The following is a 13,591-nucleotide window of genomic DNA, read 5'->3' as shown; positions in this document are numbered from 1 at the left end:
AACAGATCTATAAATTACATATAATTTTCTTATCACGGGAATATAATTCTTGTTTTCAAGTCAAATTATTACACAACTTGTAGTTAAACAACAAAAAAATAAAAGAGAAAAAAAAGCAACACATGCTCTCTCTCTCTCTCTCTCTCTCTCTCTCTGTCTCTGTCTCTTTTGCCAATTTTTATTTCTCCTATATTTAGAATATACTTAAAATGTAAATGTTCTATGTACGTTTGCAACTACACGTTAGAAAAACGAGAGTTCACCAGAAAGAAAGAAATAAGAAAAAGAAACGAAATACAAAAGAAGGAAAGGGAAAAAAAAGACATAAACCTTCAAACCAACTATAATTATTATACCATTTTAGATAACTTGCACGAATGAAAATATAAAAATAAATAAAGTTTCTTATCCGAACGACTTAATAGGAGACCATTAGATTCACCGATGATAAAATGCGAAAATTCATCATGGTTTTTAGTTTTGTTCTGCTTCCTTTTCTTATAAAATATATATATATATATATATATATATATATATATATATATATATATGTAAAAATGGAAGCAACATGATGAGATTTGACGCAAGCACTAAGAATTCTGTTTCCTATGGAATTCTTTTTTTTGATATCCAAATATCCGACCATCGTTGAACTACGTGTTCTTCGAAATCTCTCCTCTTATCATAGGTAGATCTTATCGACTTTCTTTGTGTGCTATATATGTTATCCTGTTACGTGCTTGTCATGGATAGTTATTGCACTCTTATCTTTTTCTACCGTGCATTGACGCACCAAATCGATCCATTCATCATCCAGCCTATAATAATAATAATAATAATAGAAATGGATATTATTGTATGTAGAATTCAGGATAATAACAACAATCTACATAAAGCGCATTACAGATATTGCTTCAGTACAGAACGTGAACAATTTTTTAAGAATTAAATCGTTTACATCGAGAAAAATTACTTCCGTCGTATATCGACATGATTTAATCGAAATTTGATTAATGAGAAAAACAAGAAAAACGTTTTTTATTCGTTAATTCTTGACAGGAGGTGCGGAATGGAGGAACAGGTTGAAGAAGTAGAATGGTCGGGAAGGATGGTAAATTTTGGTTCACTGGGCAAATAATTTGTTGGATGATGTTATTAATGGTGAAAAAAGAAGAAAAAGAAGAAAATGAATATAAATAAGTAAATAAATAAATAAAAAGATGAATAAAACAATCATGGCAGTGATGTTATAGAAATTACATTGTATAAAAAGTAATTACTGTATTTTCAATCATTTCCAAAGTAATGATTATAACAAAGCAATAGTAGTATTAGTCGAATACTTCGGCTATCCGTATTAGATATCCTATGAAAATATATTCTACTATTTTATCAAACGGAATTTGTAACATTTTGTTATAATAAACAGATAATGTTACAATTATTTACTATTATATTATATTATATATATTTGATATGATTTATTTTTAAAAAGGAAGTTCACTATTACTTACTGATAAAGAATATTATTATTCCGTAACAATTGTTAGTTTATACAATTCAATTATAAAGATATATTTAAAATAAAGAATTTCACCTATCAAATATAAGTTCTTTTTCTATTTTATTTCATAAACCATATTCAATGCGGAAAAATCGTAATTCGTACAAACACAAACTAATTCGTCGAATTTAATTTATAAACGATAATACAAGACATATGAATTTTTTCGAAAGATAAAGAAACTAACTCTCTCTCTCGATCTCTTTATAGTTTTCTCATTTCCTCGGTATAAAACGAAAATATACATCATCCAATGGTCGTAAAACGATAGTATGATACGTTTTAATATCTTTTCGTGAAATTGAAGATTTGACCATCCATTTTCTCAACAACATTGCTATGACCAATTTAAGTTCTAGATTCGCGAATTTCTGTCCGATACAATTTCTTGGTCCAGCGCTAAACGGTAGATATGAAAAAGGATTTCTATTTTGCGTTTCATTGGTCAAAAACCTGTCCGGGTTAAATTTATCTGGTTCCGTCCAAATTTCAGGATCATGGTGCAAACCATGAACATGAATTGCCAATTCTGTATTCTTCGGAATTACGTATTTACCTGAAAAAATAAAAAAAACAAACAAATGATTACATATATACATATATATATATATACACACATATATATATATATGTATATAATCATTTGTATAAATATATATGTATGTATATATATATACATTTTACTTTTAAATGACGAATTTCTATATATATTTAGTTACCTATCATTATTTCGTTTGTTATTTGTCGTGAATAGACAGGTACAATTGCATAGAGCCTTAAAGATTCTTTGCACACTCTGTCCAAATATTTCAATTGGGAAATTGTATTCATCGTAATTGGACCGTCCAAATCATCGAATACATTCTTTAGTTCATCGTAAACCTTATCTTGAATTTCAGGCTCGGTTGCCAAACAAAACAATGTCCAAAAAATAGCGGTAGCAGTAGTATCGTGACCCTAATCACGATATTAATGTTATAATTAGTTAAAAAGCGGATTATAGATAATGTGACTAAATATTTCAAAATGTTAATGTCAAAGAATTAAAGAAATAAAAATTCGATTTACAAAGAATTGAAGTTGAAATTCTTATGCCATCTAATATTTTCTAATAACATTTATTCGTAGAAAAAAGGTATAAAATCTTCATGATTTCGTATAAATGATATTATTCCTCTTCGATGGAGTTTAAATCGGTTCATCGATTTCTTTTTCCACTTTTTCTCTTTTTTTTTTACTTACAGCGAACATTATTGTAGCTACTTGTTCATTCATATCCTTTTCCGAAAACTGATTAGAATCATTTTTGTTGATATCTAATAAAATATCTATGAAGGCTTTTCTTTTTTTTCTACCTGAAGCATCAACATTTTTACAGATGATCATACATGTGTGTCGAAGGATGGAAGTGAAAAAAAGGTTGCTATTTGATAAAAATAAATAATTAATTACCTAATTCGTCAAATTCGCTGTCATCTTGGCATTTCTCTCGACGAGCCTCCTTTTTCATCTTTATCACCTGTAATATAAAACATGGGACGATACTATTGGAAAATATTGATTTGGCTGTAATTAATATTAATTAACGATATTTATTCAAAAAGAAAAAGAATGATAGTATTTATTAATACTTGGATTGGCGTTGAAAATAAAATATTTATATTTAATATAAATGCTTAATGATTATAAATAAGCGTAAATGTGTATAAAAAGCGATGAAATTTTAGTTGATGAAGAAGAAATTTATATACATACATCTATATATTGATGTGAAAATAGAAAACAGGATATAACAATTGTTCTACCTCTCTATTAAAACGATGTATTTCCTTAATCGACGAATAAAATTCTTTCCCTTCAGCTGTCAATGCAAATATCGAATCTAGTTTTAACCAAGGACGTAAATATCGATGCAATATAGAATACTCCGATCTGAAATACATGGGGAAAATGGATAAAAAGATAAATAAATTGAATAAATATGAAAATAGATAGAAATAAATACGTAAATAAATCAATAAATAAATAAAATTTCTAAGCAATCATTCTTTACGTTTAACATAATCATTTTTATATCATAACACTCTCATACTTGTGTATGTAATCGGGGTAGCCGGTAATTGTATTATCCTGCGCATGTATGTTAACGCCCATTGTTGTTTCTGATAAAAAACAATAAAACAGAAAATAGAAAATGATGAAACAGTCGATAAAAAATAGGACAGTAAGTTTTCACAAAAGAAAGGGAACCGATTTTGCAGAACTGTGTTAATCATTTACTTACAATTTGGTCGGTTTAAAAAAAAGTCAATTTTTATGATCTCTTTTTTTTCTGTCTATAACGTGTAATCAATTTTATTAATATATAAAAAAATATCTTAGTAATATTATTGAAGGATAACAAGAAAAGATATTATTTTGAAAAAGATCGATTTCTATTTTAACTTTTTAAAAATATGCTGTCTTCTTATGGAAAATCAACATACATTACACGCACACATATACATATGAGTGTGCCTCGAGAAAATTGTATAGCAATTTTTAATCAGAATTTCATCTCTGAAGGATATTGCGTGTTATGAAACATTTGAGTGAACTTACCGCATATAACATCCAACGTAAAATCAGCAATCAATGGATAAATATTGACTCCATTCTTTCCAAAATTTTTCTCCATTTCTTTCTCTATACGATCGATCAAAATTTCGCTCTTTTCGAGCATTACTATGATGAAATTATCGAGCATAGAAAAATGAAATGCCGGGGTAATCAATTTCCTGTCGTGGAACCACTTAGAACCTGATAACGATGAATTGTTATGTATTATTTGTTTATTTTATTATATACATATAGGAAAATATGTATTGCTCTTAATTGACAAGAAAAAAGAAATATATATATATATATATATATTATATATATGTACATACATATATATTATACATGTATATATGTATATATATGTGTATAGACTTACCTGTCGAGGTTATAAGACCATCTCCTATCCAAGGCTTAAAGCTATCGTAAGTAGTTGCTTTGGTTATATTCGTACTACTTCTGAGAATGACCTGCGCACGAATGAAAAAAAAAGGAAGACAATAAGAAGAATAAAATACATCAATTCTTTAGCATCAATAATAATAATGATAATAATACATTTTGATATCAATATAGATATAAATGTTTATTTCTCAATCTTATGGTACCCGTCGTGATTTTCTAGAACATATTTTCATATATCTACGTACCTCTGCATATTCGGGCTTGTAAATGTATACCATTGGTTTATATCCCATCCATAATTTATAAATCCCTTCTTTATATCGAACTGTATATTGACAGAAGACTTTATGATATTCTGAAAGAGAAAATTTAAAAAAAATTTTTGGTTTAGTTACACTTGTGTTTCCTATACATTTTTTCCTTTCTTTCTTCTTCATGAAATTCAGTACATTATTTAAACGACCTTTACAGTATCTAAACTCGATGATCGATCATTATATTCATTTACGTAATACCGAGTTACATATATATCTTTAACTGTATATGAATATATATATATATGTATATATATAAATTTTATGTATATATTTTGGTACATGTATTATCTGTGTATATAATATTATATGTAAATATAATCGTTGATGAAAAAAATAAGTTTACCGTCTTTTGATAATCTGTTGAAATTGATTACGTTACGGAAGAAGGATGCATCACCTGGTATTTTATTAATCGTCTTACGAAAGACATAAAATTTATACAACTTCGACAGAATATTAATAAATATAACTGTTAACAGAGTAAATAGAATAATAGTCAATATCATTCTATAAAGTTATTTGACTTATATGTTAAAGATAGTACTCTTCTTGCAGTTTTGCGATCTTTGAAAAAGTAAATAGAACTTTTATAGTCAAAAAACTCTTAATGAACGAACATTAAAATTTTAAAGACGCCTTTTACGTTAGCAGGTAGTATTAATAATATTAAATATGCTTAATTCGTATTTTCCTCTCTTTTTCCTATCAGTAAAAAATATTCGGCGAGGACTCGTGATATTTATTAATGTTATTTTACGGCTTATAATTTCAAAATATATTTATCTTTTTCCCCTTAACTTTTTGCTACACAATTCGTTAACGATGACGAATCTATAAAGTGCATATAATTTTCTTATCCTTCGAATATAATTACCGTTGATAATACACAATTTGTTAAACAAAAAAGAAAAGAAACAAAAAAAAAGGAAAGAAAACTCTCTCTCTCTCTCTCTCTCTCTTTTGTCAATTTTTATTTCTCCTATAATTAGAATATACTCAAAAAGAAAAAGATCTATGACCGTTTGCAACTACATATTAGAAAAACGACAGTTCAGCATAGAAATAAATGAAGTTTCTTATCTGAACTATTTAACAAGAGACCATTAGGTTTCTGCAAGAAGCTCGAATATTCGTCATGGTTTTTACTCTTGCTGAGTCTGTTTTTCTTATAAAATATATATATATATATATATATATATATATATATATATATATATATGTAAAGAAAGTATACTTTCTCCAGGTAGATTTGTCATGCGTCTCATGGCCCACCCTTCCTTTGTTTTTGTTATCTACAAATTCTTTTGTTACCTACAAATCGAGCCGTTAAGATTTGGGGAGAGAAACTGGGAGTAAGAAATAGAACGTAGACGAGAGAAGTAGTACGAGAGTAAAATATAAAATTTAATAATAAACGTGAATTGTCGTTTCTTTGTTCACAGAGAAACATATTTCCGTTTGTCACTTCACCCTAATTAAAACGAGTTAAAATAAAAAAAATTAAGATATTATAAAACGACAATTCTTTGTTTATAATGGAAAGAAAACTACAGTTTGCATTTAAGTGTGTGGCATCACCAAGCGACAGAAAAACAAACGTGATTGCTATAACCTCTATCATAACTGAGGATAAAGAAAAATACATATTGCCGGAAAACGAGAAATTCGTAAGTAATCACAGCGAACTAATAAAAACGGAAAGTTATAAGAGAATGAAAAAAAGCCTCAATCAAAGAGGCCAGGAGAAAAAAATATGGATTAAATGCACACAGGAAATGGAAAGTACGTATTTCGACGAAAATGGAAACGTAATATTCAATGATCTATATCTAGACGAAGTAGTAGAGAAAGACATAGTAGAACCCGCACAGGAAAAAGAACACCAAATAGATTTAAAGAATATATCGGAACAATTTATGATCGAAAAATTTGTGTGCAAACATTCAAATGCAGAACAATGGTTGGAGACATTTGAAAGAGAATGTCAAAGATTCAAAATTAATAGAGATAACACAAAAATCGAAATCCTAAGATTATTCCTTGACAGAGCATGTGTGAATTGGCACTCAGCAACATTAACAGCGTTAACAATGGAGGCTAGTTGGAACGAATGGAAACAAAAGTTCTTGAAATCATTTGCAGACAAGGGATGGAATACAGGTATATACGCTACATCCTACAGATATAAGGAAGGTTCACTGATGGAGTACGCTATGAAGAAGGAAAAACTACTACTCGATATGGACAACAATATAGGTACGAAGACCCTGATAATGCTTATAGCAGCAGGACTACCAGAATTTATAAGAAATAAGATAGACAGAGAAAAGTGTCAAAATTCGACAGAACTATTACAGGAGATAAAGAAATGCGAAAATCTGGTAAGTAAGAACAATTTTAAAAAGAAGAAAGAGGAAAGACAAGATAACAACAAGAAATTTGAAGAAAAAAGACCATGTAAGAACTGTGAAAAACTAAACAAAGGTATTAGATATCACTCAGAGGACGCCTGTTGGTTTAGAAAAGAAACCAGAATAAACAAAAGCAATTCGATGATAGAAGTAGACCTATGCAAGGAACAAAAAAACGAATAACCACATCATTGATCAAGGTAAAGATGATATTAGAAGAGATGTTAGAAGTAAACGGAACATATGACCCAGGTTCCCAAGTCTCTCTAATAAATTCGAGACTAGTTAAAATAAAAAAAAAAGAAAAAGAGATAAAAGATAAAAATAAAATATTTTTAAAAACGGTCAATGGTGTGACACAAACAAAAGGTTTAGTAACCATTAAAATAAAAATTTTCGATAAAGAAGAATACGTTGACGTATTTATCGTAGAAAGAAATGACTTTGAAGATTTTATTATTGGGTTGGATATGATAAAGAAATTCAAACTAACCCAAGATGAAAATCTACAAATATCTCGAAAGAGAGAAACACAGACAAAAGAAAATATAAGTACATTGGATACAAAGAAAGAAATAAAAGAAGTTAAAATAAACTTTAACGAACATGTGAATGAGGACGAATTTAGATCAGATCTGAATCACTTAGATAATACAAAAAAAAAAACAAAGATAAAAAAATTAATAGAAAAATATAATTTTATATTTGCAAAAAACAAATATGATGTAGGCACCGTTTCGGACTACGAAGCGCGAATAGACTTACTGGTGGATAAATACTGCAGTAAGAGACCATATAGGTGCACTATAGAAGATAAAAAAGAGATAGAAAATCAAGTAGCAAAACTATTAGAAAATAAATTGATCGAAGAATCTTATAGTCCGTTTGCAGCACCAGTAACTCTGGCATTCAAGAAAGATGAGAACAAACGATTTTCGTGAATTAAACAAGATAGTTACACCACAAGCTCAACCATTTCCATTAATAGAAGATTTAATATTAAAAGCAAGAAACTGTAAACACTTCACCACATTAGATATAAATTCCGCTTTCTGGTCAATTCCATTACGTATTGAAGATAGACAAAAAACTGGATTCGTTACACAAGAGGGACACTTCCAATGGACATGTCTACCGTTCGGACTAAAAACATCACCAGCCATTTTCCAAAGAATATTATCGAATATTCTAAGAAAGCACAAACTGAAAGATTTTTCAGAGAATTACATAGACGACATATTAATTTTTTCAGTATCATTTGAAGAACACATAGAACACATAGAAAGAGTAATGAAGGCAATAGTAAACGAAGGTTTCAGACTAAAATTTAAAAAATGTACATTTGCAACAGAATCAGTGAAATATCTTGGACACATAATAGAGCACAATACAGTAAGACCAGTAAAGGATAATCTAATTTCAATACGAAATTTTCCTACTCCAAAAACTCAAAAGAACATTAGACAATTTCTTGGAAAAATAAACTTTTATCACGAATACATACCGAAAAGCTCAATACTACTAGACCCATTACATAGACTGTTAAGGAAAAATGAAAAGTTCATATGGTCTGAAGAGTGTGAGAAATCCTTCAAAGGTATAAAAAATCTACTATGCTCTCAACCAGTGTTGCAAATATTTGACAGGAATTTACCAATAAGAATTTACACGGATGCATCACTGGAAGGCATTGGTGCGATATTTAAGCAAGTACAGAGTGATGGTAAAGAAAAGCCAGTAGCATACTTTTCGAAAAAGTTAAATGATTCACAAAAGAGAAAAAAGGCAATTTACTTAGAATGCCTGGCAATCAAGGAAGCGGTAAAATATTGGCAACATTGGTTGATCGGAAGAAAATTCACGATATTCACAGATCATAAACCATTAGAAGGTATGAACATAAAAGCTAGAACAGATGAAGAACTTGGAGAATTAACATATTATTTATCTCAATATGACTTTCAAATAAAATATATTCCGGGAAAAGATAACGCTGAAGCAGTTAGTCTAAGCAGAAATCCAGTACTGGAATCATCCGAAAATACGGAAGAAATACTAAGAATAATCAACCTAATAAAAATAAAAGAAATAAAAACAGATCAAAAAGAAAATATAACATTGCAAAAAACCAAATTAAAACTAATAGAAAAAGACGGGATATTCTATAAAAAAATTAGAAACAAAGAAAAAATAATCTTATCTACAGAACTAAGCTTAAAATTAATTAAAGAGATACATTCTGAATGGTGTCATATAGGCATCAAACAAATGATAAGCAGGATATCTCCTTATTACACAGCTAAAGGAATAACGGCAAATATAAAAAAAGTTTGCCAAAACTGCGAAATATGCATTAAGAACAAATCCAGGGGGCAAGGAAAATATGGACGGTTGTCACAACTAGGACCGGCAACGAAACCGTTCGAAATCATGTCAATAGATACCATCGGAGGCTAAGGGGGACAAAGATCAACAAAAAGATACCTTCATCTACTGGTGGATCATTTTACAAGATACGCGTTCATGAGAACATCAAAAACCCAGAGTGCAACAGATTTCATCAAGCTGATAAGTGGAATACTAGAAACCGACAAAATAGGAGTGATACTCGCAGATCAATAACCGGGAATAAACTCAAAAGAATTTAGGGAATTTCTCATAAAAAAGGATACGAAACTGATTTTTACGGCTGTCAATGAGCTCTTTTCCAACGGTCTGAACGAGAGACTGAATCAGACATTAGTAAACAAAATAAGATGCAGAATAAACGAGAAAGAAAAAAAAAGAGCTTGGACAACGATCGCTAGAGAATGTTTGGATAAATACAATGAAACAGAGCATACAGTAACCGGCTTCACGCCTAAATATTTGTTAGATGGCACAATCAACAGCATTCTACCCGAAGAGATAAAAAAAAGAAAAAATGATAAAGAAAATTGGATAAGAGATAAAGAACTAGCCCTAGAAAGAACAAAAAGATCACATGAATATAACAAAAGAATATTTAACAAGAATAGAAAGAATCATCAATTTAACACAGGAGATTTGGTATATATAGATGGCAATAGGTTGAATAGAAAGAAATTAGACGAATTGAGAATTGGCCCTTTCCAAATAATAAACAAAATTTCAGAGTCTATATACGAAATAAAAACAGGGAAACAGAAACAAGAAACCGGATTCTTCCACATAACAAAACTACTTCCGATATCAGAAGATGGAGAAGAGGACTAAAAATTGTAGACACTTTATCCGTGGGGGGGGGGGGAGATGTAAAGAAAGTATACTTTCTCCAGGTAGATTTGTCATGCGTCTCATGGCCCACCCTTCCTTTGTTTTTGTTATCTACAAATTCTTTTGTTACCTACAAATCGAGCCGTTAAGATTTGGGGAGAGAAACTGAGAGTAAGAAATAGAACGTAGACGAGAGAAGTAGTACGAGAGTAAAATATAAAATTTAATAATAAACGTGAATTGTCGTTTCTTTGTTCACAGAGAAACATATTTCCGTTTGTCACTTCACCCTAATTAAAACGAGTTAAAATAAAAAAAATTAAGATATTATATATATATATATATATATATATATATATATGTAAATGAGGAAGCATCATGGTGAGGTTCGACACAAGCCGAAGCACTAAGGATTCTATTTCCTATGAAAACCTTTTTTTTCGATATCTACATATCCGACTATTGTTGAACTACTTGTTTTTCGAAATCTCTCCACTTATCAAAGGTAGATCTTATTGACTTCCATTGTGTACTATAAATGTTATCCTGTTTCGTGCGTCTCATGGATATTTACTAAACTCTTATCTTTTTCTCCCGTCTAATGACGCACCAAATTGATCCATTCATCATCCTGTCTATAATAATAGTAATAATAATAATAAAAATTGATATTATTATTTGTAGAATTCAGGATAATAACAACAATCTACACAAAGCGCCTTACAGATATTGCTTCAGCACAGAACGTGAACAATTTATTAAGAATTGAATCGTTTACATCGAGAAAGATTACTTCCGTCGGATATTACCATGATTTAATCGAAATTTGATTAATGAAAGAAACAAGAATTACCTCTTTTATTCGTTAATTCTTTACCAAGTGGTGTAAAATGGAGGAAAAGGTTGAAGAAGAAGAATGGCCGGGAAAGATGGTATATTTTGGTTCACTGTGCAAATAATTTGTTGGATGATGTTATTAATGGTGAAAAAAGTAGAAAAAGAAGAAAATGAATATAAATAAGTAAATAAATAAATAAATAGATAAATGAAACAATCAAGACAGTGATGTCATAGAAATTATAGTGTATAAAGTGTAATTATCTTAATTTAAATAATTTCCAAAGTAATCATTATAAATAAGCAATAGTAGTATTAGTCCAATACTTCGGCTATCCGTATTAGATATAGTATGAAAATATATTCTACTATTTTTACAAACGGAATTTGTAACATTTTGTTATAATAAACAGATAATGTTACCATTATTTACTATTATATTATATATATATATTATAATATATATATTTGATATGATTTATTTTTAAAAAGGAAGTTCACTATTACTTACTGATAAAGAACGTTATTATTCTGTAACAAATTGTCAGTTTATATAATTCAATTATAAAGATATATTTAAAATAAAGAATTTCACCTATCAAATATAAGTACTTTTTCTATTTTATTTCATAAACCATCTTCAATGCGGAAAATTCGTAATTCGTAGAAACAGAATGTGATTCGTTGAATTTAATTTTTCAACAATAATACAAGAAATATGAGTTTTATCGAAAGAAAAAGAAACTAACTCTCTCTCTCGATCTCTTTGTAGTTTTCTCATTTCCTCGGTATAAAACGAAAATATACATCATCCAATGGTCGTAAAACGGCAGAATGAAAAATTTTGATATCTTTTCGTAAAATCAAAGATTTGACCATCCATTTTTTCAACAACATTGCTATGACCAATTTAAGTTCTAGATTCGCGAATTTCTGTCCGATACAATTTCTTGGTCCAGCGCTAAATGGTAGATATGAAAAAGGATTTCTATTTTGTGTTTCATTGGTCAAAAACCTGTCCGGGTTAAATTTATCTGGTTCCGTCCAAATTTCAGGATCATGGTGCAAACCATGAACATGAATTGTCAATTCTGTATTCTTCGGAATTACGTATTTACCTGAAAAAATAAAAAAAATAAACAAATTATTATATACATATATATATATATATATATATATATATATATATATATATATATATATACATGTCGATAAAATATTTATCGTATGTTATCTTAAAAGTACATATAATATAAATATATATGTATATACATTTATCTTTTAAATATGAATACGAATTTCTATATAAATTTACTTACCTATCGTTATTTCCTCTGTTATTTGTCGTGAAAATTCAGGAACAACTGTATAGAGCCTTAAAGTTTCCTTGCACACTCTATCCAAATATTCCAATTGGGAAATTGTACTCATGCTAATTGAACCGTCCAAATTGTCGAATACATCCTTCAGTTCCTCGTAAACTTTATCTTGAATTTCTGGCTCGGTTGCCAAACATAACAATGTCCAAAAAATGGCGGTAGCAGTAGTATCGTGACCCTAATCACGTTATTAATGTTATAATATAGTTAAAGAGCGGATTATTGATATTGTGGCAAAATATTTAAAATATTAATTTCAAGGAATTATAGAATTAAAAAATTCGATTTGCACACAGTTGGAGTTTAAATTCTTATGCCATCTAATATTTTATATTGTCTATTAATATTTGTTCGTAGAAAAAACGTATAAAAACTTCATGATTTCGTATAAATGAAATTATTCCTCTTCGATGGAGTTAAAATCGATTTATCGATTTCTGTTTCCGCTTTTTCTCTTTTTTTTTACTTACAGCGAACATTATTGTAGCTACTTGTTCATCCATATCCTTTTCCGAAAGCTGATTAGAATTATTTTCGTTGATATCTAATAAGATATCTATGAAGGATTTCCTTTTTTTTCTACCTGAAACATCAACATTTCTACAGTTGATCATACATGTGCGTCAAAGGATGAAAGTGAAAAAAATGTTGCTATTTGATAAAAATACATAATTAATTACCTAATTCTTCAAATTCTCTGTCGTCTTGACTTTGCTCTCGACGAGCCTCCTTTTTCATCTTTATCACCTGTAATATAAAACATGGAATCATACTATTGGAAAATATTGATTTGGATGTAATTAATATTAATTAACGATATTAATTCAAAACGAAAAAGAATGATAG

General features: G+C 29.0%; 1 protein-coding gene across 1 annotated transcript in view; it reads right to left on the bottom strand.

Annotated features, from left to right (window-relative positions):
• Positions 1–1,607: 1,607 nt before the first annotated feature.
• The window catches only part of LOC124431839, a 31,559-nt gene continuing 19,575 nt past the window's right edge, over positions 1,608–13,591 (bottom strand). The window contains exons 31-42 of the mRNA XM_046980180.1: positions 13,426–13,492; positions 13,216–13,328; positions 12,686–12,923; positions 4,813–4,922; positions 4,542–4,632; positions 4,166–4,363; positions 3,657–3,726; positions 3,370–3,496; positions 3,017–3,083; positions 2,807–2,919; positions 2,284–2,521; positions 1,608–2,120 (exon numbers count right to left, since the gene is read on the bottom strand). Of these exons, the coding sequence (XP_046836136.1) occupies positions 1,780–2,120; positions 2,284–2,521; positions 2,807–2,919; positions 3,017–3,083; positions 3,370–3,496; positions 3,657–3,726; positions 4,166–4,363; positions 4,542–4,632; positions 4,813–4,922; positions 12,686–12,923; positions 13,216–13,328; positions 13,426–13,492 (1,773 nt within the window). The 3' untranslated portion in view covers positions 1,608–1,779. The remainder of the gene's footprint in view (positions 2,121–2,283; positions 2,522–2,806; positions 2,920–3,016; positions 3,084–3,369; positions 3,497–3,656; positions 3,727–4,165; positions 4,364–4,541; positions 4,633–4,812; positions 4,923–12,685; positions 12,924–13,215; positions 13,329–13,425; positions 13,493–13,591) is intronic.

The sequence above is a fragment of the Vespa crabro genome, chromosome 22, assembly GCF_910589235.1.
Source record: "Vespa crabro chromosome 22, iyVesCrab1.2, whole genome shotgun sequence".
NCBI lineage: Eukaryota > Metazoa > Arthropoda > Insecta > Hymenoptera > Vespidae > Vespa > Vespa crabro.
Note: the sequence above shows the minus strand (reverse complement) of the source record. Positions and strands in the feature narration are given on the sequence as shown.